The sequence below is a fragment of the Myxine glutinosa genome, chromosome 14 (genome assembly GCF_964187855.1).
Source record: "Myxine glutinosa chromosome 14, kmMyxGlut1.1, whole genome shotgun sequence".
In the NCBI taxonomy this organism is placed as follows: Eukaryota; Metazoa; Chordata; class Myxini; order Myxiniformes; family Myxinidae; genus Myxine; species Myxine glutinosa.
The window spans coordinates 12009570-12034343 of record NC_136274.1 but is presented as its reverse complement, the minus strand read 5'-3'; the positions used below and the strand labels follow the sequence as shown (position 1 = coordinate 12034343).

The 24774-nt window shown below is 46.4% G+C and overlaps 1 protein-coding gene across 5 annotated transcripts in view; it reads left to right on the top strand.

Moving 5' to 3' along the window:
• The window catches only part of NDUFV1 (NADH:ubiquinone oxidoreductase core subunit V1), a 90046-nt gene that overhangs the window by 58611 nt on the left and 6661 nt on the right, over nucleotides 1–24774 (top strand). For all 5 annotated transcript variants that reach the window (XM_068135193.2, XM_068135192.2, XM_068135194.2 and 2 more), the window contains exons 6-9: nucleotides 13116–13305; nucleotides 18739–18951; nucleotides 22495–22661; nucleotides 22828–22909. In XM_068135193.2, coding sequence (XP_067991294.2) covers nucleotides 13116–13305; nucleotides 18739–18951; nucleotides 22495–22661; nucleotides 22828–22909 — 652 coding nt within the window. The remainder of the gene's footprint in view (nucleotides 1–13115; nucleotides 13306–18738; nucleotides 18952–22494; nucleotides 22662–22827; nucleotides 22910–24774) is intronic.

Genomic DNA, 24774 nt, shown 5'->3' with positions numbered 1-24774 from the left:
GGTGTAATGTATTCTTCGGGGCAAGCGTTGGACAAGCGCGATGTGTGTACACATTTATAGGAAACAATTGGATTAGATGAAAGAATTATACACATGTGCAGTGCAGCCTATTTTACTAGTCCCTTTTGGACCAGAATTGCACATGACATAAACTTGCAAGTGTTGACATTGCAGACATATTGGACAAACTTGATATGTACATGATGAATACTGATGATAACTAGATGGCATTCATAGAATACTTACTCTGCGCAGTCAACTTGGTGTGAGCCAACTCATCTGTTTTTGAACCTTTTTTTTTTTTTGATCCAATATGGCTGCCAGACCACGTGAGCAATTGGATCATAAATTTATATTCTCTAATATAATTGTTGCATAGATCATGCTCAATAAATTTCCAACTGATTAGACTAAGCATTGTCGCTGTCAAATTATGAAGTCATAATTATGGCACCAATGACGTCGTTAACAACACCTATTCCCCATATGGAGTTATTTACAATGAGCCACGTTTCAATGTTTTCCATAGAGCGGTTTTGGAGATATAGAGGTGCAACGTTTTTTGGTTTTTCCAAGATGGCGCCTGTAACACATAACCGATGACATCAGGATTATCTTACTAAAATTCACCAAATGTCTGTCTGTCCGTCCGTCCATTCGAAGGTACTGCAAAAACGGCTGAACCGATCGCAACGAAATGTTGGGAGGATAATCCTGGGACCCCCTGGAGTAAAATAGGCTGTATTGTTTTTCCAATTTCAGCTTTGGTCTCCAGCATTTTCAGGTTTGGACTCCCGCATAACGTTATTTTCCCCGTGTACCGCACAAACGGCTGCACCGATCGCAACCTGACGAATGAAAACACACAGTCAAAAATAATGACCTCTGACAAAGACCTTTTATAAGGACATGGGTTGAATCCCTGCTTGAGAGAATGCCAACCCCCCCTCCCACCCCCGCCATCACGGTCGTCTCTCCAACTCACAATCCCACGAGATATGAGGAAAGGACGACTCAAAACCAGTTATCTTCTTTTTTATTCGTATATAAACATCATTAAAAGTAAATAATGACCTCAGCCAAAGTTCAAACGATGTGGGTTTAATCTCTACGTGAGAGAATTCCACATAGCTATTTGGGCGGTGTATAAGCTAACAGATCGCTGTCTCCATCGATCTTGCCAAGGCCGTAACACCTATCGGCTCAAAATCCTTTTAACTGTTGACTTGGTCGTTTTTACAATGAAGGAAACGTTAACAATGTTGTTAAAAGTTTTTTGTTTTTTATATATTAATGCTATTTAATTTGTGATTGGAGTTATGCTGTTTGGAATGAAAAAAGAGATATTGAGTTCAAGTGAATGACAAAATGCCATGATGGTTTCTACTTTCTAAACGTGAAATTCGCGGATCGCCATATGCAGATTCGCCACGGTCCCACGATTGATGTTTCTGTACGTGAACATACCCGTTTGTTTGCGTACGGGTACGTTTTTCATGGAAGTCCTTCACGAACTTGCTGTACATGTCTGGCGTGCGACTGAAGGTGCTGCAGGAATGTGGAATTTATTGGTTTCTTGCTTTAGTGTTCACCGTTTCTGCATTGTCTGTTTGCTTCTGGCCTCCCACCCGTGCATAACACGGGTACCTCACTAGTCATTAAAATACTCTAAAGGAGGAGGGGCTCCTTTGGTGAAAATTTCGTGTCGATCAGAAACGGTTGCTGAAATTTATTTTCATACTAATCGAATCAAGCATTGTACTTGTCTAATTATGACGTCATAATTAAGGTGCTGATGACATCATCAACATATCTTATTTCCTATGGGGAGTACTTGACACTGAGCCATGTTTCAATTTTTTTTTCTATGGAGCAGTTTTGGAGATAAAGAGGTGCAATTTTTTTTCGATTTTTTCCAAGATGGCGCCTGTACCACGTGACCTATGACGTCATAATTATCATTTTCAAAATTCCACAGGAGGAGCCGCTCATATTCTGAAAAATTCTTGCCAATCGGACTAAGTTTCAGAGGATTTTTTTTTTTTCATACTGATCAGATCAAATCTTGTACTTGTCGAATTATGAAGTCATAATTAAGGCACCGATGACCATCATCAACATATCTTATTCCCCACGGGGAGTACTTGATAGTGAGCCATGTTTCTATTTTTTTCCATTGAGCGGTTTGGGAGATATAGAGGTGTAACGTTTTTCCAAGATGCCATCCGTACCATGTGACCTATGACGTCATAATTATGAATCAAAAATTTCTACAGGCGGAGGCGCTCCGATGGTAAAATTTCGTGTCAATCGGACCAACGGTTGCCGAGGAAATGAATTTTTAAAATGCAGATGCAGCACCCTTGTCTGATGCCTTATCCATTAGGCCATTGAGCCAGCACATTATAAAAAAAAATTTAAAAATATTTTAAAGGGGTTGTGTGTGTGTGTGTGTGTGTGTGTGTGTGTGTGTGTGTGTGTGTGTGTGTGTGTGTGTGTGTGTGTGTGTGTGTGTGTGTGTGTGTGTGTGTGTGTGTGTGTGTCTACTGTATATAATATATATATATATAATATTATATATAATATATACTGTATATAATATACCAGAAGAAGTCGCTTCCGAGTTGATTTTTTCCGCTTCTCGGTTCTGCCAGCAAGGTCGTGTTATTCCAAGCTCTCCACGTCATCAAAGAAGTATTTTTCCCGTTTGTGTTTTTGTCAAAACTGTACTGTTTATTTAACTGTGTACGTGTCTATCTACTGTTTGTTTCGAGTAAGATCTCGGTTGTAAATCGTGCATACCTGTGTGATAGTCGTTTTGTTTGTGCCGCATTTGTGGCCTGGTCGCTTGAGGCTTCCTCTCTCCTCTGTGGTCGTTTGTTGTATATTTACTTTCGTTCTCTTACTGTATGTTGCTTTTTTATTTGTCCTTCTTTTCACCCCATACTTCCCCTGAACATCTTACCCTTTGTTGAAAGTCTTGATTTAAAAAAACAAACAAACAAAAAAAAAAACTAATTTCCTTCTCTCCTCGTGGTTCCCCCTCCCCCGACCGCGACCACATGTTTCGCAACCCCCCCCCCCGCCCCCACCAGTTTTTCTCGCCTTCCTTCATATCTCAATCTCTCCAGCCGATACCTTCCAATTCTAGTTTTCACCATACTCCTTCGACCTTTCTCCTTCTTCCTCAGATCCACTTTCACCTAACCTTCAAAAAAAATATTAATGAAGAATTAAAAAGTAGGCTCTCCCATACTAACACAATTGCTTATACACCTCCCCGTTCCTTCTTTCTCTGCTCACCTGGCTGTCAATCCCCTATTCTTCTGTTCCTGATTCTGAACCTGTTCTGGAATCCTTCATCCCATCTCCCCCCCCCCCCCCCCCCCCCCCCCCAAAGCCTCCATGCCCTCACTTCAGGAAATTTCCCAGATAGGTTTCACGGTTTTGCTTTAAAATGTTTAAACTTTCCCCTGCAGTTGTATTCTGTTGTATGTTATAACATGCTTTTCTTCTTCCCCTTTAAATGTTTTCCCCAATTTACTCATCAAATCACTCCATTTCAATAAAAAAAAACAATCTCTTGCAATTCTTCCTTTCTGCATTCCCTAAACTCACCTGCATTCCAGCCCTCTACCATTATCAAATGGATCTCTGACTTGAAAATGACAATAAACTCATTTTGCAATAAATATTCGTTTTGTAGGAGTTGCGGGTAACGGGAGGCGAGACACTCGTAGCTGGTTCGAAGCTCGTTTATTCCGACGGACTGAAAAACCGACCGGAACTCATGCATCATTTATATCAAGCCCAACCCTCTTAAGGGGGCGTGGCTCCAACCACCGAGCACACGCCACGCCCATACCATCAATAGCCCCACTGGTCCTGTGCCCATGGATTGTGTCCCAATGGGGTAACCCCCACATGCGCCCCCCCCCCCCCCCCCCCCCCCCCAGAATTCACGCGCACGGGCAATGTCGGTTTTCGGGGGGCCTTAACCACCCGGCCAAAACGACTGAGGACCCGAGCAGGGACTGTTAGCGGCTTGGCGGTAGGCGGGCCAATCGGGGGCTTACCCGACGTGGGAGACGGCCCCATCATGGGGGTTGAGCCAACCGAGGGGGCTGGTCGCGGTCCAAGTGAGCTGGCTTGAGACGGTCCACCGAAAGGTGGTCCGGTTTGCCGCCGATGTCGACCACGAAGGACTTGTCCCCAGCCTCCAGAATGCGGAAAGGCCCGTCGTAAGGTGGCCGAAGCGGCCCCCGGCGTGCGTCCTGGCGAACGAAGACGTACTCCGCTGCACATAGATCCAGCGGGACGTGGGCCCGAGGCAAACCATGTTGATATGTGGGCACTGGTGCAAACATCTTGGCATTCTCCCGGAGAACCGACCGCTGACGGGCAGCGGACCAGGGGCTTGTGGCGTCAGGCATGAACTCCCCGGGAACCCGCAGCGGCTGGCCATAGACGAGCTCAACGGATGAGGACTGGAGGTCTTCCTTAGGGGCTGTCCTGAGGCCCAACTGTCATCCCGGAGGCTGGTCCCGAGAGCAGCTTTCATAGAGCGATGGAACCTCTCACACAAACCATTAGCCTGGGGATGATATGCAGTGGTGCGATGGAGCTTTACCCCAAGCCCTGGGCCACAGCACCCCAGAGCTCTGAAGTGAACTGGGGGTCCCTGTCTGAAGAGATGTCCAAGGGAGCGCTAAAACGGGCAACCCAAGTGCCGATGAATGCCCGGGCCACATAGGCGGACGTTGTAGATGTGAGCGGACGGCCTCTGGCCACCTGGTGGTCCTATCGATCATCGTGAGGAGGTGGGTGAATCCCCATGAGGGGGGGGGGGGAGGGGTCCTACCAGGCCCACGTGAACATGGTCAAAGCGTCGCTCTGGCACTGGGAATGGCGCCAATGGGGCCTGGGTATGGCGATGCACCTTCGAGCGTTGGCACTCGACGCAGGTGTTGGCCCAGTCGCGCACGTCCTTCTTGAGCCCATGCCAAACGAACTTCGCCGCCACCAACTTTTACGACGCCTTCCTGCCTGGGTGAGAAAGACCGTGGACGGCCTTGAACACCGGCCATCTCCAGCTGGTGGGTACGACAGGGCGAGGCCGTCCCAAAGAGACGTCACACAGTAGCGTGGTGCCCGTGTCCTCGAACTGCACATCAGACAGTAGAAGCCCCGTGACCGCCGTCCTGCAGGCCTGGACATCCGGGTCGGAGATCTGATCGGCCGCTATGCGGGCGTAGTCGATGCCAAGGTGAACTGCGCCAGCTATGGATCGGGAGATACAATCGGCGACCGTATTGTCCTTCCCAGCAACATGTTGGATGTCCGTCGTGAACTCGGAAACGAAGGAGAGCTGGCGTTGTTGACGGGCAGACCACGGCTCTGAGACCTTGGCCATGGCAAAAACCAGAGGCTTATGGTCCACGAACGCCGTGAAAGGGCGGGCTTCCAACAGATAACGGAAGTGTCGGACGGCGAGGTGGAGCTCACGATCGAGGCCCAGGAGCTCACGATCGAAGGTACTGTACTTTCGTTCGTTCGGGCGGAGCTGCCGGCTAAAAAAGGCAAGCGGCTGCCACGCCCCGTTGACCCACTGCTCGTGCACGGTGCCAACCTCGTAGTCCGAAGCGTCCGTGGTGAGAGCAATCGGTGCATCGGGCGACGGATGTGCCAGAATGGTTGCGCTGGCGAGGGCCAGTTTAGCATCCGTGAAGGTCTTGGCCATCTCCTCGGTCCAGTCAATGTCGCATTTGGTAGGCTTGCCTTTGAGGGCCTCATAAAGGGGCCGCATCATCTGGGCCGCCCGGGGCACGAAACGATGGTAAAAGTTCACCATGCCCAAAAACTTCTGCAAGACCTTGACGGTGAGGGGGCGCGGAAAACCCTTCACAGCCTCCACTTTAGACGGCAGTGGGACGGCCCTCTCCTTCATGATGCGGTGGCCGAGAGTCAATTGAGGCCACCCCGAACAAGCACTTGGCCGGGTTAATGATCAGGCCGTGCTGACTGAGGCGTTCAAAGAGTGCTCGGAGGTGAAGCATGTGCTCTGACCTGGAAGCGCTGGCGATGAGGATATCGTCCAGGTAGACGAACAGGAACGGCAAATCCCGCAACACGCTGTCCATCAGGCGCTGGAAAGCCTGGGCTGCGTTTTTGAGCCCAAAAGGCATACGGAGGAATTAGAAAAGCCCGAACGGTGTAATCACCGTGGTCTTAGGAATGTCCTGCGGCCGGACGGGGACCTGGTGGTAACCACGAACGAGGTCCACTTTAGAAAAAAAACTTTACCGGCCAAGCGGGCAGAATAATCCTGGATGTGCTGGATTGGGTAGCGGTCAGGGGTGGCGTCAAAGCGGCGATAATCCCCGCACGGGCGCCAACCACCACCCGGCTTCGGCGCAATGTGGAGAGGCGAGGCCCACGGGCTCTCGGACCGTCGCACGATGCCAAGACGCTCCCACGTGTCGAACTCCGCCTTTGCGATAGCGAGTTTCGCCGGGTCGAGGCATCGAGCCCTGGCGTAGACAGGCGGGCCGGTGGTCGGAATGTGATGCTCCACCCCGTGCTTGACGGCAACGGCCGAAAAGGTTGGCCGTGTAAGGGCTGGGAACTCGGTGAGGAGACGGGCGAACTCATCAGAGGTCGAGAGCGTGCACGCAAGCCTCGTCGAGGCGGACCCGCTCAGCGAGCATGGAAGTGAACTGAATGTCTCCGCATTAATGAGGCGCCGATTTTTCACATCCACCAATAGGCTGTTGGCGCAGAGGAAATCGGCGCCCAGCAAGTGGTTGGACACCTTCACCGTAACAAAATCCCATGTAAACCGCTGCCCGCCAAAGCACAGTGCCACGGTCCATTTGCCAAAGGTCTGAATAGCACTGCCGTTGGCGGCTTCCAGGGCGGGGCCATGCCTTCCGGCCGCCCAGTCCAATGCCGACGCAGGTAGAACGCTCACCTGGGCACCTGTGTCGCAGAGGAAACGACGTCCGGAGTCGGTGTCCGAAATGAACAGCAAACTGCCCGAACGGCCGACGCTCATAGCAGTTAACGAGCGCCGGCCACCCCGTTTCCCGACTCGCTGAAGCTGCAGGGAGGTCAGCATGACTTGGCCTTGGGCCCAAACCTTGCGTGGTAATAGCACAAGCTTGGGGCCTTCCGCCGCTGGGCCGTAATGGCGGCCGCCATGGTGTCAGCCTGCTCGACGGGGCCGGGGTCCCATGCAGCCGCACTACATTGCTGCCTGGCGGAGAAAAACTTGTCTGCCTCCCTGGCCAGGGCGTGGAAATCCGTAATGGGCGAGTTGGCCAAGGCTGACCGTATCTGTCCTGGCAGCTGCTGCACGAACAGCTCCCTGAAGAGGAAACATGGCCGGTGGCTGCCCAGGAGAGAACATGTGGTCCATCATCTCCGACGGCTTTGAGTCGCCCAGCCCGGGTAGAGAAAGAATCTGGCGGGCGCGCTTGGCCTCAGTGAGTTTGAAGGTTTTGAGCAGAAGCGCTTTTAGCGTCTCGTACTTGCCGCCCTCCGGAGGATTCTGGAGAAGGCTCACCACCCTGGTTGCCGTGGAGCCGCTGAGCGCAGACACGACATGATAATATTTCGTGTTGTCGGCAGAAATCTTCCTAATGGCGAACTGGGCCTCAGCTTGCGCGAACCAAACGGCGTCTTGTCGTTCCCTAAACTCCGGCAGCTTAATTGAAACTGCGCTTGTCGCCATGTTCGTTCGGGGTCACCAATGTAGGAGTTGCGGGTAACGGGGAGGCGAGACACTCGTAGCTGGTTCGAAGCTCGTTTATTCCGACGGACTGAAAAACCGACCGGAACTCGTGCATCATTTATATCAAGCCCAACCCTCTTAAGGAGGCGTGGCTCCAACCACCGAGCACACGCCACGCCCATACCATCAATAGCCCCACTGGTCCCGTGTCCGTGGATTGTGTCCCAACGGGGTAACCCCCACAGTTTTCCATTAATCGTCCAACTGTCTTCTACCGACTCCTCTCCGGCCTTGCTCCCCCAGCTCTCTCTGTGCTCTGTCCCCCCAATATTCCTTCAGGTCGCACAAGATCTGCCTGCAACCCTCTTATGGTTAAACTGCCAAAGTCTAGGCTCTCTGCTCACCTTCACTCTTTCATTCTCCTTTTCTCCCGCCTCTGGAACAAACTTCCCCACTCCCTTCAATCCCACTCCTCCCTCCAGGTCTTTAAAACAGCTGTTCACCACCATCTCTTATCTTCCCCCATCGAAAACCTTGATCTTTTCTACCCCCGGTAATTCACCCCAGAGTCCTTGCTGTGTTCATATGTTTTATTCCTCTCCCACCTCCCCCCAAGTCCTCCCGATGTCCCTGCTCTCAAATGTTGTGTTTGTGTCCTTCCCCCTCTCTCCCCATCTTGTCTGCCGCTCCCCTTGTTTTTTGTGTTTTGTGTGTCGGTTTGTCTTTTTGTGTGATTAATGTTAGCTCTTTCACGAGCCTCGATCTTGTATACAAAAAAAAAAAAAAAAACTTTCTAACCTCCCCCCTCACCCCTCCCCTCCTAAACTCCTCCCTCACCCCTCCCCTTCAAATCTCCCTCCTCACCCCTCTCCCAAACTCCCCCCTCACCCCTCCCTCTCAAATCCCCCCTTCACCCCACCCCTACCCTCCTAAACCCCCCCTCACCCCTCCCCTTCAAATCTCCCCCTCTTCCCTCTCCTCCCAAACTCCCCCCTTGCCCCTCCCCTCCTAAATTCTCCCCTTACCCCTCCCCTACTAAACTCACCCGTCCCCTTCAAATCTCCACACCCTCCATTTTCCTCCAATTCTCCCCTCACTCCTCCTCCTCAAAGTGGCTTCCTCTCCCTTCCAACTCATACCTCCACCTCCTCCAACCCTCTTCCTCGCTCTGCCCAACCTCAAACAACACCTCACCGTCCCTCTTTCAATCACCATCAAATATTTTGTCCTCCTCATCCTTCCCTTTCTCCTAGCTCTTCTGAAATCTTTCTGGTTCTCTTTTCTGAAATCTCTTTCAAATATGTTTCTGGTGTTTGTTCCCCTTCCATGCCCTCCCTTACCTCAAACGGCTACACAGCTGACACTGCATGTGAAAAAGCTGAATGCCTCAACTCTGTGTTTGCCTCAAAAGATTGTGTCCCAAACCCATCTCTCTCTGTTTTTTTTTTTTTTTTTTTTTTTTTTTTTGTATACAAGATCGAGGCTCGTGAAAGAGCGAACATTAATCACACAGAAAGACAAACCGACACATAAAACATATAAAATCGGGAGCGGTAGACAAGATGGGGAGAGAGGGGGAAGGACACAAACACAACATTTGAGAGCAGGGACCGAGAGACATGGAGACATCGAGAGATCTGAGAGAGGGCGAGGGCTTTGGGGGGGGGGGGGGGGGCATGGGAAGGGGGCGGTGGGAGAGGTATAAAACATATGGACACTGCCAGGACTTCCAGGAAAGAAGTTGGAATTTCAAACAAGGTGGATCTGGGGTGAATTAGCGGGGGTAGAAAAGATCAAGGTTTTGGATGGGGGAAGATAAGAGATGGTGGTGAACAGCTGTTTTAAAGACCTGGAGGGAGGAGTGGGATTGAAGGGAGTGAGGGAGTTTGTTCCAGAGGCGGGAGAAAAGAGGAATGAAAGAGTGAAGGTGAGCAGAGAGCCGAGATTTCGGCAGTTTAACCATCAGAGGGTTGCTGGCAGATCTTGTGCGACCTGTAGGAATATTTGGGGGACAGAGCACAGAGAGAGCTGGGGGTGCAAGGCCGGAGAGGAGTCGGTAGAAGACAGTCGGTAGAAGGTGTTCCCACCTTACCCAGTCATATGCAGCTGCTCCTGGACTCTGTGTCCTTCTCTCCTGACAAGGTGGAGAAGTTTCTGTCAAACCTCGACTGTGATTCTGCAACTGGACCAGACCAGACCAGACCGCATCAGCTCCCGGGTCATAAAATCCTGCTCTGCCGCTCTCTGTTCTCTTCACCCTCTTTTGCTCAAGGTCATCTGCCATCAGTTAGGAAATCGGCCAACATTACCGCTTTACACAAAAAGGATGTTAAAACAGATCCTTGCAACTACAGACCAATCAGCCTGCTCCCAATCATCAGCAAGGTCATGGAATCCATCATCGCTTCTGACATCAAATCCTTCCTCTTCTCCAATGGCTTCATCTCTGCCCATCAATTTTAATTCGGACCAGGTCACTCTACTCTGGGCATGCTGCTTCTGCTGTCTCAACAATGGATGGAGGTCCTCAACTCATTTGAGGGTTGGGAAATTTGAGGGAAAACCACATTTCCAAGCTGGCCTCCAAAGCCAGTCGCCGACTGGGCATCCTCCGTCGTGCGAAGTCCTTCCTCGGCACACCTGAGCTCCTCACCACATACAAGGCTTTCATCCGCAGCTCAATGGAATACTGTTCTCCCCTATGGGCTGGTGCTCCTGCCTCACACCTGGCTCGGCTTCACGCTGTTGAATCCAAAGCTTTCAAAATCATTGGAATCTCCCGCGATGAAGCTATCTCTGAGGGCCTTTCACTCACTCACCGCAGGCAGGTAGGTGGTCTTTCTGTCTTCTACCGACTCCTCTCCGGCCTTGCTCCCCCAGCTCTCTCTGTGCTCTGTCCCCCAAATATTCCTACAGGTCGCACAAGATCTGCCAGCAACCCTCTGATGGTTAAACTGCCGAAATCTCGGCTCTCTGCTCACCTTCACTCTTTCATTCCTCTTTTCTCCCGCCTGTGGAACAAACTCCCACACTCCCTTCAATCCCTCTCCTCCCTCCAGGTCTTTAAAACAGTTGTTCACCACCATCTCTTATCTTCCCCCATCCATAACCTTGATCTTTTCTACCCCCACTAATTCACCCCAGATCCACCTTGTTTGAAATTCCAACTTATTTCCTGGAAATCCTGGCAGTGTCCATATGTTTATACCTCTCCCACCCCCCCCCCCTTCACATGCCTCCCCCCCTTCACATGCCTCCCCCCCTTCACATGCCTCCCCCCCCTTCACATGCCTCCCCCCCAAAGCCCTCTCCCTCCCACAGATCTCTCCATGTCTCCATGTCTCTCGGTCCCTGCTCTCAAATGTTGTGTTTGTGTCCTTCCCCCTCTCTCCCCATCTTGTCTACCGCTCCCGATGTTATTTGTTTTATGTGTCTGTTTGTCTTTCTGTGTGATTAATGTTCGCTCTTTCACGAGCCTCGATCTTGTATACAAAAAAAAAAAAAAAAAAAAAAAAAAAAAAAAACTCCAAACAGGAAATCAGAGCTGTCTCCCTTGACTTATCACGTGCCTTCGATATGGCCTGGCACCCCGCTCTGCTCACCAAACTTTCCTCCTTTGGTATCCATGGAAACCTCCACACATGGCCTGCGGACTTCCTCTCTGGTGGCAGCCAACTTGTGGCCCTGAATGGAATCCTCTCATCTGCCCTTCCTGTTCAGGCTGAAGTTCCTCAAGGCAGTGTTCTGGGCCCTGTGCTTTTTCTGGTCTTCATTAATGATCTCTCTGACTCTCTGGAAAATCCTCTCTATCTCTTTGCTGATGACTCCACTCTCTGCCACTCCATATCTCAACCCTCAGATCGGCAGTCTGCAGCCTCACTCTCTGCAGACCTGGACAATATCACAAACCGGTCAACCAAGTGGAACATGTCTTTCAATCCTGACAAATCTCACACTCACTTTGTCTCTCTGTCAAGACCGTCTGGACAACCCTCCCATGTACTTTCTGAACAATCCTCTTGAAGTCGTGTCACTCAAGCTTTTGGGTCTCACTATCTGCCATGACCTTTCCTGGGAAAACCACATTTCAAAGTTAGCCTCCAAAGCCAGTCGTCGACTGGGCATCCTCCGTCATGCGAAGTCCTTTCTGGGCACTTCTGAGCTCGTCACCATATGCAAAGCTTTCATCCACAGCTCAATGGAATACTGCTCTCCCCTTTGGGCTGGTGCTCCTGCGTCGCACGTCGCTCGGCTTCACGCTGTTTATGAAGCTGATTCTGAGGGGCCTTTCACCCTCTCACCGCAGGCAGGTTGGTGGTCTTTCTGTCTTCTACCGACTCCTCTCTGGCCTATCTCCCCCTGCTCTGTCTGTGCTCTGTCCTCCAAATTTTCCTGTAGGATGCACAAGATCTGCCAGCAACCCTCTTCTGGTGACTCCACCAAAATCAAGACTCTCTGCTCACCTTCACTCTTTCATTCCTCTTTTCTCCTGCCTCTGGAACAAACTCCCGCATTCTCTTCAATCCCACTCCTCCCTCCAGGTCTTCAAAACTGTTCACCTCAGTTGTTCACCGACTCAAGCTGTTCACCACCATCTCTTATCTTCCCCCATGTCTTATTTTATTTTTTCACCCCCACAATGAAATTGCAACAAACTTGCCAAGTGAAGAATGCACAGATTAAATGCAGCACTTCGCCATCGTCAACAGGTCGGTGGCTTCTGTCTTCTTATGCCTCCTTTCTGGTCTTGCATCCACTGCCCTCTACGTCCTTTTGTTTGACTCCTGCATCCATTTTATCCATCCCCTGCATTTTCCTCTACACCTTTTCCTTCCCCTCTTCCCTTGTATTTCCGTTTTCATTTATTTTGTCCCTCAGCCCTTCTCTTTCTGCTATTCCTTTTGTTGTGTTGCATCCTGATCTGTGTTGTGGTCTAGCTCTTCCACGAATCTTGACCACAGATGAAAAAATGGCTTTCTTCGTCCAAGTGCACGTGTTAGACATGTGTGAGACGAGGGAGACGATGCAACAACCGCTTGGGCGGTGCACCGCCTAAATTTGACCTTTTTGTTTGACTGTTCACACGATTAACTCCTGGCATGTGTAGTTCCCTCCCTTGATCGCTTGCGGTTGTGGGTAAGGCCTGTACACGCAAAAGCATGCACGGCAATACGTCTGATAGTCGAGGATGATAATAAATGCAAACTCTTCTTTTCACCGTGTGCCATCTTTCAGGGTAAATGGCCTATGGACTCTATCTCTGGAGAGTCGTTTCTCATCAGCAGCCATCACTTATTTTGGGTAACCTAAAAATGTCATTATTCACACAGGTAAAAAGGATATTCATCATGTGCAATCATTCATTCCAAAATCATATCCACAGATGGCAATCAGAGAGGCATATGAGAATGGCCTCATTGGCCAGAATTCATGTGGCTCTGGCTATGATTTTGATGTGTTCGTTCATCGTGGAGCCGGTGCCTACATCTGTGGGGAAGAAACCGCCCTGATCGAATCCTTGGAAGGGAAGCAAGGAAAGCCACGACTCAAACCTCCGTTCCCTGCTGACGTGGGTAAGGAAAACGCCTTCCTCCTTTTTGCAGCTGCTCTTTTGTGGCCACATATTTTTCCTGTTCAATCCTCTTCCTATTCCCAATATTTTGTATTCTCACCAACTCTCCTTTCGTGCCTATCCTTGCACTGTTCCACTTTTACCTTGTTTCTCGGCTTTTCCTCTATCTGTACATTTTCCTTGTCCTTTTGTCTTGTCTGTATGTCCCACCTATGCTTTCAGGATGTTTATTCCTTCCTAATTACTCCGTCCTCCCCTGTATGCAAACTTGCTCTGCTCCATTGCTGTGCTAATATGACCCCTCATTTATTCAGCTCTTACGTGAGACACATTATAATCTGTTGAATAAATTGATGGATAAAATGTACATCAAATGCAGATAGCAACCATTTAAAACAAACTGGAGAGTTCATAGAACACCTTACCCCCACACAGTCTTGAGAGAAAAAAGGGTGTGGGCAAGTAGCAAATTTGATTGGTCAAGATTATGTGAATACCCTAATATGTTGTCCAAGTGCTGCTAAACGGAATGGCTTTGAAATTGCCAAAAAGGCGATTTGTGTCCCTCGGTGGTCAAATAAATAATTTGATCGAAATAAAATATGGATTTTAAAGGTCATATAAAAAACATTCCCCCCCCCCTCCCAGGAAGTTTACTGCCGTTGATGCAGTGTCTTCGACACCGCCTTATCTAACATGTTATATTAGTCGGTGCAATATATAAAGAGAGTCTGGCCATCTCTTGTTCTCTCTTTGGAGCGCTGTCATTGGCTTGTCGCAGGTCGTGTGGTTTCAACGCGCCATGTTTGCCAAATGCGCCACGACCACCCCTCCCCCCCCCCCCCCCCCCATTTGAACAACTCTGACTGTGCTCAAGGAATACAAGAAAGGCTGTCTTACCTGTTACCCCATTACTCGGACATAGGAATGAAACTCTTCATCGCTGGAGAGAGCTACTTTAGAGAGGTTGAAGGCCAGCTGAAACGGAAAAACTTATTGGTGAAACTAGTTGAGCAAGCTGATGACTTCACTTGCGATGTTCCTATTCCATCCTGCCATTATGTGAAGGATAAACTGCTCCGAAAGTTCTTCACAATGAGGCTACACATCTTTGCGTGGAAGCAACAAGACATTCGAAAGCGGAGAATACGGCACTCAAAATCTGCAGACTAAGTCGGCACTAAGAGTGTGGTCATCCTTGTCGTGAAAAAAACTCATGATCTGGTTCAACTGCTGACTTTTTGGCTGTGTTCATGTCGAGCACCAGGATTGCGGACCACCATTGTATAAGCATTGTCGGCGCTCAAATGCTAGATATCCGTTCATGGTATCATTATCCGTAACTGACAGGTCGTCATCATGTGATGCTGTTCATCCCCCCTACGATGCCCCGCAAACGTGTACTAGTAATGACAATAACGGTTTGGAAATTCCGATTTTCATTCTCTGTGTTTTGTCGCATGTGTCATGTGTTTTCGTTCATTCTAACTCTTGATTTAAATTGCGGAGTCCCGGATTGTTCCAATAAAATTCTGTCATTTTCTTGATTCTGTCTCGTACAAATACCCTAATCAATCGATCAATCATTCAATCATTTTGGTTTATTGGGAACGTCAAACACTGGACAAGGAAGTCCGAAGACGGTTATTTGTCAAGTTTACAATAATAATAATAATAATAATAATAATAATAATCTTACTATAATTCACCAAATGTCCGTCCGTCCGTTCGAATGTACCGCAAAAACGGCTCAACCGATCGCAACGATATTTTGGGTGAGTATTCCTGGGACCCCTGGGAGTAAAATAGGCTCTATTGTTTCTCCAATTTTTCCAGTTTTTCCAAACACGATGGAATAATATTTACCGATATGAACAGTGATGTGGCTTTTGTTGAAATTCTACAAATACTGTTTATTCTACGTACCAGGAGAGAGTAGATCGACTCCTGACGAACTCTTCCTATATAAACGTGCGGCTCCAAAGTAACACGGCAGCATGTGCAAAGCGACTGAGAAACAGGTGTAGCGGCCGCTTCCATGTTACAGATTCGGCGCGCACTCTTCACACATAAGCGTGCGACTGAGAAAGATGTGTAGCGGCCGCTTCCGTTGTGCAGAATTCAATCTTTTTTTCAAAATGGGCGCCATGTACTGTTTAGATTTTGATGATTTGCGTGTGATATGATTCAACGGATGTTTATATGAATCATTTAAAATTTAAAAAGCGTTCAATTTCTGATATTTTTCCTTTTCATTTGGGCTTCCCAATTGAAGCCCCGCCCATAGGGCGGGTACCGTTGCTAGTAATAATAATAGTGTTTCATAAAACTTAGATATACATATAAATAATATACTCAAATAAAATTACATGAATATGTATATTATGCATCAAAATTAATGTATAGAATAAAAATGCAAATTAGCCAGAAATAAGGAAACATTTTAGATTTCAACGAAAGGTATTGCATAAAGGAACATTGGGAAAAAAAAATCAATAAATAAGTACACAAAAAAGAAAGGGGAATGGACATTTAAGGATACAATATTGTGACTCGTCGTGTAATTATTATAATACATTCAAATCATAGAATTGATCTTGGCAGTTACGGTTGGAATTGTCAATTGTTCATATGTTTCTTCTCCAGAAGGGTCAATATTTGACTGGATGTATTTATATGGATTTAACACTGGATGTATTTATATGGATTTAACACTGGATGTATTTATATGGATTTAACACTGGATGTATTTATATGGATTTGACACTGGATGTATTTATATGGATTTAACACTGGATGTATTTGTATGGATTTGACACTGGATGTATTTATATGGATTTAACACTGGATGTATTTATATGGATTTAACACTGGATGTATTTATATGGATTTGACACTGGATGTATTTATATGGATTTAACACTGGATGTATTTATATGGATTTGACACTGGATGTATTTATATGGATTTAACACTGGATGTATTTATATGGATTTAACACTGGATGTATTTATATGGATTTGACACTGGATGTATTTATATGGATTTAACACTGGATGTATTTATATGGATTTGACACTGGATATATTTATATGGATTTGACACTGGATGTATTTATATGGATTTAACACTGGATGTATTTATATGGATTTAACACTGGATGTATTTATATGGATTTAACACTGGATGTACTTATATGGATTTAACACGATGTATTTATATGGATTTAACACTGGATGTATTTATATGGATTTAACACTGGATGCACTCGACACAAAGACATTGTTCCCTATATTCCTATCCTGGCCTCCAAGCGAACATAACTCTATTACCAGTGGAAACGCGGATTTTCCTCCCTCTTATGTCCAAGCTGGCCATTCGATGTGCTGGAATACGGCCGTAGTACTCTGAATTTAGCCGAAGGCCAAAGCCAGCCGGCATGTACCGAATTCAATCGGTGAATACAGGAAAAGTACTGAAAATATCATCTTTGGATGGTATTCAAAGGGTATAAAATGTCTATTCTTCACATCACCACGTTTCATACTCGTAAATTGCCTAGATCTGCAGCGATATACATATTAGTAGGAGTATCCACATTGGCTCCCGTCTCTCTCGTACTGCGCACTAAATAGGCCGCGACTTGCCAGGGAGCAAAATGGCGCCAATTGTTCAGTTGGCCAGACTCTCTTTATATACGGCACTGATATTAGTTTTGTGTCCTTTGTGACGTCCTTAAAACAGTAGGTTTCCTGTTTGGAATGATTTTCAATTTTGTCTAACTGCGACACAGGTAGACAGTGTAAATGTTTTTATCTCTCTTCTCTCCGCACATGCGTGATCAGAACAACTTCAGAGCCAAAGTACTGCTAAACTACAGGTTCGTTTTCCGATTAATGATCAAAATATTATATTCAATTGAAAGGAAGCTGTTCCTCAATCATAAACTCACGTTTGTGGTCAGACAGACGGGTAAAGTGAAGCATTCGCTTACCCCCGCTTTTCACTTCACATGTTCAGGGTAATGATCCTAAACTCGTATTGATCAACTTGGATCGTACATGTGGAGTAATCAATCGGTCAATCATTTTTAGATGACGTGTGTGCAATTTATTTGCCAATCAACATTTGCTTTTTTCAGTTTGAATGAACATCAACAACAATTTTGTGTTAAACCTCAAACTATTTCCTGCAAACACTACACTGAATCATTTGTGTGCGACATTTGTTCCCTTAAAATGCTGTCAAACTTTCCAAACTTCCTCCTTTGTGAGATCATCGCCATGCCTGACATCTACTTTTCTTCGTTGCATCAAATCCTGCCATTGTTGGCGAGGGCCTGTTGGACCAAGATTCGGCCTGGTGTTTGCATCATTGCTGAGACGGGTCCGTGCCCTTAATGCACTGCCCCCTGCTCATCAAGGCAGGAATTTTTAATTTGTTCAGGGCTGCCGGCGATATTTCATTTTCGGTCATTTCATTGATTTGCTGCACATCGGTCATCGCATAACGTTTGACGATGACGTTTTTTGCCGCATAATGAAAGTTGTACCACAGGCTTTTTCAATGTGTATATTTTTTGTAATTTTGATCTTAACCTCCCAATGACAGGTGCATTGCTACGATAGTCTGTTGTGGTTTTGATTCGACGGTGAGTTGTTCCTCACGTGCGCAGTGTACTGGTGGAAAATTATTAGCTGTTCGCTGAATTGTTGTTTTTCTGTTTTGGGGGTTTTTTAAAATCCTTGATAATATAATAGGATTATGAAAAATTTATTCGTCATGTATTTATGGTGAAAAAGGTAATTTGTGATCCCTGAAAGCTCTTCCATTTCCTCGATGTTCATGCTCACGTGTTTTAGTCTCTGAAATACTTAAATAGACATTGACAACGTCTGGATTTTTTGTGACGTGATGCTTCTTGTGAACACGTTCAGTTCATGAGGGCAATTCGGTTTGCTGCACATAATAAAATGATCATGAGCGATTTCCGAGATGTGGGAAAGTGGGAGTGGGAAAGAAATGTTTTTTTAAAAATATTGGAGCGAAAGTGAAACTGAAGGCGAAAGGAAACTGATGAGGAAAGGCCACTTGACGCGTAATTCCACATATCCGATATCAGTTCCACTACCTCTGCAAAAGATGGACTGTGTGGGGGAGGAAAGGAAAGTCCAGGCTCAAGAAAATGCAGAACAAGCTGCAAATCAACGCACTTGAGTAAAAAAAAAAATAACTCCTTTGTTTTACACTTTCCCATCGTGCTGACGTACCCAAAATTCAGGTGTATTCCCGACATTGTTGATCATTTTGGTGACTTGTCCGTAAAAATGATGTGCAGCCTCCATGCTCCTAATCTTGTAATTTTTTTATTCCAGGGCAAACCAAATATAATATGCTTGTTCTGATCAAAATGGATCGTTGCGGTTCCTCCCAGGCTTATTTGGATGCCCCACGACGGTGGCCAATGTTGAGACCGTCGCCGTGGCTCCGACTATTTGTCGTCGTGGTGGAACGTGGTTCGCCAGCTTTGGTCGCGAGAGGAACTCTGGAACCAAGCTGTTCAACATTTCCGGTCATGTCAACAACCCATGCACGGTGGAGGAGGAAATGTCTATTTCCATGAAAGAGCTCATCGAGAGGCATGCCGGTACAGGAATATACGTTACACTTGCACCAAATATTTGTTTTGTTTATTACAATAACTTTTTGGTTAAGGCTTCTAAGGGTCATTGAAGAGCTAGTTACTTGCACACTTGCACACGGACATATTGGACAACACCAGACATGACCAGACAAACGCAGACAGTGACCTTGGGGAAGTGCCCCAACTTCCAGGTGTCATCTGGGTGCTTGCAACACCAACTTGTGACGTCACTTTTGTCCCCACAGACAGTGGGACGATTAAGGAGAATTCTCCTCCATCCCTCCCTCACCCACCCCACTCACTGCCCTACTAGATGCCAACTCAGGGTTTGTCCGTGCTCTGTTTATTTGGTTTTTAATACTATGTTTTATTAATGGTTTGTATTTTTTTTTTCCCAATGACTTGTGGGGTGTTCTAAATTGGACCAGCTTGGTGAATGCAGCTTGTGGGAACGATGTGATGGTTTGTTGGTACTGTTTGACCTTTTGTTATTATTGGGCCTTTCCCTAGTGCAGCGGAAGATGGGCTTTTGCAATCCCATCTTGTCTGTCTGTCTCCGTCTGTCTGACCAAGCCACAACTTTTTTTACCATTTGAGCTTTTGTCATCAAATTTTCAACAAACCTTTATTATGAGAATACGGAGAAAACTAGAGCAATGTGACTGCGTCACCAATATGCCTCCATGTAGTCCCTGCCCGTTATAATGGGTAGATGCCCTCGTTGACGGTCCAAAAAAAATAAACAAGTTTGATTTAAATCCCTTCAGCTGTTCTAAATGATCACATTTTTACCAGACATGACATGTTTCACATCGACTGATGAAGCGGTTTAGGAGAAGAGAGTGTTTTAAATATCGGCTTTCAAGCAAATATGGCTGCCAAAGCACGTGACATATGACATCAAAAATGTACACTCTGCATATGTTTTTTGTATATACATGGACTAAGGCTTGTAATTTAGCACACACACACACACACACACACACACACACACGATACTCGGTACCAGCGACGTCATGACAATGGCGCCGCTTTTCTCACTGTACTCAGCGGGGCATTTCCTCAAGAGGAATTTCCTCTTCCCCATGGATGCCAACCGATGGGGATTGTCTGTGCTCTATCATGTACCATTTTAAAAGTCTTTGGTATGACTCGAACTGGTCCAAACCGGATGGGTGTTTTTTAGGAGACACCATCTCCTTACTTGGATGATCCCTACGGGAGTGCATCCGCCCTTGGCCAGTTGATTGTTTTGGTCCTGGCAGGGTGTCAGTCACCCACTAGTAAAGCCAGTGAGGGGTGTCTGTTTAGTCGCCAACAACTCGACCATGCGGCAGGTAGCACTGGGTTACATGTTACCAGTGGCCGTCCCAAAAGACAGACCTGAAATATGGGTAGGGGATCACGTTTGTGAAGTTTAGTGTTGATTGGATAAGGTTCATTTTTCTATCCAAGATAGCTGCTGAACCACATGACCTACAACGTCATCATTTTCAAACTATATGCAGCAATGGTGTTGTTTGACATCTGTAAAGTTTTGCATTGATAGGATAAGCGGTTTCTGAGATATAATTATTTAATATTTTCCTTCAATCCAATATGGCTGCCATATCATGTGACCGATGACGTTTTCGTGATCAACTTTTAATCGCCATGACTCGTTGATGACGCATGTAAAGATTCGAGTCGATCACTTTGGTGGTTTGGGGGATGTTTTTTTAAGATTTAAGGTTAAATCCAATATGGCTGCCAAACCATGTGTCCTTTGATGTCTTACATTTAATATTTCAATACAAATGGGTCACAGATCATGTGGATGCAATTTCAGATTTTTAGGATAAGGCATTCGATTAAAACATTTATGGCTGGTATACCACTTCACCAATGATGTCATCATTAACATGTTTTTTGTTCCCCATCCGGAATACTTGACAATGTGCCAAGTTTCAAATTTTTCCATTCAGCGGTTTCCGTGAAATATTTGTTTAATTACTTGCGTGATGTGCAAGCCAGCGCATTCACTGCCGGTCTCAAGTGCGGATTAAAGGAGTAGGGTTGGCATCAGGAAAGGCATTCGGCTGTAAAACCTATTTTCTGAAACGTATGGAATATGGATCCTGAAGAATGTGGAGCATGGTGGGGTGTACTCCATATACGACGCACAGAAACATCACCCGATTGCTGCGAGAAATCGGCAAGGGCAACCGCATCAACAGTGGATGCGGTGGAACAAGCAAGTACGAGCGAGAAGGTGTGGGTAGCCACATCGAATGTGGGAAGTATGACTGGAAGAGGCAGAGAGATTGCTGATGTGATGGAGAGGAGGAGGGTACTGATTTTGCGTGTGCAGGAAACAAGGCCAGAGACATAGGGGGCGGCTTCAAAGTTTTCTACAGTGGTGGAGATGGGAGCAGAAAGGGTGTTGGTATCATATTGGATTACAACTTTAAGGAAAAAGTGGTGGGGGTGGAGAGAGTCCAGAAGGAGGAGGTAGGGAGAGCATTAGTGAGAATGAAGAATGGTAAGGCAGTTGGGCCAGATAGGATACCTGTTGAAGTGTGGAAGGTGTTGGGTAAAGAGGGTGTCCACAACGTTGGTGAGGCCTGCGGTGTTGTAAGGCGCATTGACAAGGCCGATGGATGATAAGAAGGTTGGAGCAAAGATTTGATCTGACTGAGATGAGGATGCTGAGATTGTTGTGGTGTAACCATGTGAGGAACTAGTAGATTGACATGGTATGGGCACATGATGAGAATGGATGAGGCATATGTGGGTAGAAGGATGATAAGAATGATCCCACATGGAAAGAGACGGTGGGAAAGAACGAAGAGGAGATGGAGTGATTTATTGTGTGGAAGTGGACGTGAAGGAGAAAGGTGTGGATAAAGAACAGGTATATACGATTGACCCAAATGGTGGAGCGGAATTCATGTTAGGACCCCCACTTGAAGTGGGCTAATAATGCTAGGGAAGAAGAAGAGCTTCAGTATGTCTGTCCAGGCCATAACACTTTTACCAATTGAGCTTTTGTTGGCTTAAGTACAAAGCGGACGTGGACGGGCTTTGTATTTTGAGATGCTTTCTGGTTTTATAATTATGACGTTAATGATTTTTTTTTTTTCATGTTTTCTTTTTTTTGTATACTGAATCGAGGCTCGTGAAAGAGCTAACATTTATTTCACAGACAAATCAACCAGACAAACAAAATATACAAAAAGAGGGAGCGGAAGACAAGATGGGGAGAGAAGGGGAAGCACACAACCACAACATTTGAGAGCAGGGAGAAGTGTCTTCGTTTGCTCTTGTTTATTTTATCAGAAGTAGAAATGCTTTGTTTCTAGTTTTGGGTAAATTATTTTCTCAGCCAGCCACAATGCTTTCAAACAGCCAAGTGATTGCTACCAATTTTATTTAAGACTTGTTAGTGATATGAGCCATTGTTTGATTGGACCTTTTAATGCGGGCTCGCAAACGCACATGGGTGGCTGGTAAGGTCCTGTAAGTGAAACGAATCGGATGGCTCATAAGCCTTCGCTGTTCATGCAGGAGGTGTACGTGGGGGCTGGGACAACCTCCTAGCCGTAATTCCAGGCGGCTCGTCGACACCTATTCTTCCCAAGTCCGTTTGCGAGACTGTCATAATGGACTTTGATGCTCTGGTTGAGGTGAACTCTGCCCTCGGAACTGCGGCACTCATCGTCATGGACAAGTCGGTAAGCTCGGTGTGACATATTGCTCGTCATTTCTTTACCACCATTAACCGTTCGGATTTGACAAGAGAATGCTTTGCAGTATTTCTGCTGCAGTCGACGAGCAGGTTGTTTTTTGTGTGGACGATTGAGGATGACCGTGACATTGATGTATTGACTTTTGCTGCAGACGGATGTTATTCGAGCAATTGCCCGTCTCATCGAGTTCTACAAGCATGAGAGTTGTGGGCAGTGCACTCCGTGCCGAGAAGGTAAATGTGTGCCGATGATGTGTAAACTACTTCGATTGTTTAGCGCTGTCACAACTCCTATGTAAGCAAGAAAGAGCAATCGGAGATTGCAGACCCTCACCAGGACGTGTTTTCATGGTTTTTAAGGCTTTTTATGTTAAAACAAATATGGCGGCCGAACCACGTGACCGATGATGTCAACATGTTTTTTTATTCACCAATTTATCCATAGATGACACTCAAGAAATTTCATCTTGATCGGATGAAGTTTTGTACTTGTCGAATTATGACGTCAGAACAGAGGAACCTCATCATTAACGTGTTATTCCCCATGGAGAGTTCTCTACAATAAGCCATGTCTCAATTTTGTCTACGCTCCCCTTTCAGAGATATAGAGGTGCAAAGTTTTTCAGTTTTTCCAAGATGGCGCCTGTGCCACGTGACCTATGACGTCATAATTATCATTTAAAAATTCTACAGGAGTTGCACCTGTGGTGAAAATTTCCTGTGAATCGGACCAACGGTTGCAGATAAAATCGTATTTCTTTTGTGCGGGCAAACAAACAGAGACAGACACAGACAGACAGAATTTTTTTTTTTTTTTTTTTTTTTTTTTTTTAAGAATAACTTAAGACCAACCAATACACTTGAAAAATCTTCGATTTTCGCAAGTAACAGACAGACAAATGGACTCGAAGGCAATACCCTCTCCTCTGGCGAGGGTAATAACAGCAATGGGAAAATGAATGAAAAGATTATTTGTTCCTCGAAAGTCCAGAGGTAATCTTGTGATGACTGCACGAGCAATATGTTCTGTGCGAATTTGAATCAAGGTGTTAATAATCCATTTATTTTTTGCACACTGTCATTATTCCTTCCCATCTCATTTTCACCTCTCATTCTTTGGCTCATTTATCAAGCTCATCAACACAGTATGATTTTTTTTTTTTTTTTTGCTCGAGTTCGGTGTCAGCCTCGCTGGGCGTTTGTAGTTTGGGCCCTGTCTGACTGCCCGTCTTCCCGTTCGTCTCTCCGTAGTCTCTACTTGAAAATGACTGGACGCATGTCTCATATTTGGCACATTTATGCAATAATATCTGGCCATGAGGGCTGGAGAAAGCATTCGATAGGGTTCCACGCAAAGTATTGACATGGGCATTGAGGAAGTTAGGAGTGGAGGAATGGTTGATCAGAGTAGTGATGGCATTGTACAAAAGAGCACGCACAGCTGTAAGGACGAAGGACGGGAACAGTGGTGAGTTTGAGGTGAAGGTGGGAGTGCATCAGGGGTCGGTACTAAGTCCACTACTATTTGTAGCTGTGATGGATGTGCTGGCTCAGAACGTAAAGGAGGGTTTACCGTGGGAGTTGTTGTATGCAGATGATCTGGTGTTGATTGCGGAAAGTATGGATGGACTGAAGGAAAAGATGAACAAGTGGAAGGAATGTATGGAGACAAAAGGTCTGAAGGTGAATATTGGAAAGACGAAGGTGATGGCAAGTGGTAAAGCATGTGGTGAGGTGGAAAGAACTGGGAAGTGGCCGTGTGCTATGTGCAGGAAGGGTGTCGGAGTGAACTCCATTCAATGTACAATGTGCGCTGAGTGGGTTCATCAAAAATGTCGTGGTCTGAGAGGGTCATTTACCAGTGTGGCAGCTACATTCAAATGTAAGGTGTGCACAGATGGAGGAAATGTTGAGTTGGATCTTGGAGACGGCGTGAAGCTGGAAGGTGTGATAACATTTTGCTACCTCGGAGACATGCTGAATGGAGAAGGTGGATCAGACTCGGCAACGGTTGCTCGAGTGAGATGTGCATGGAAGAAGTTTCGGGAACTGAGTGGCATGCTGATTAGGAGGAGAGTGTCGCTGAAGCTGAAGGGAAA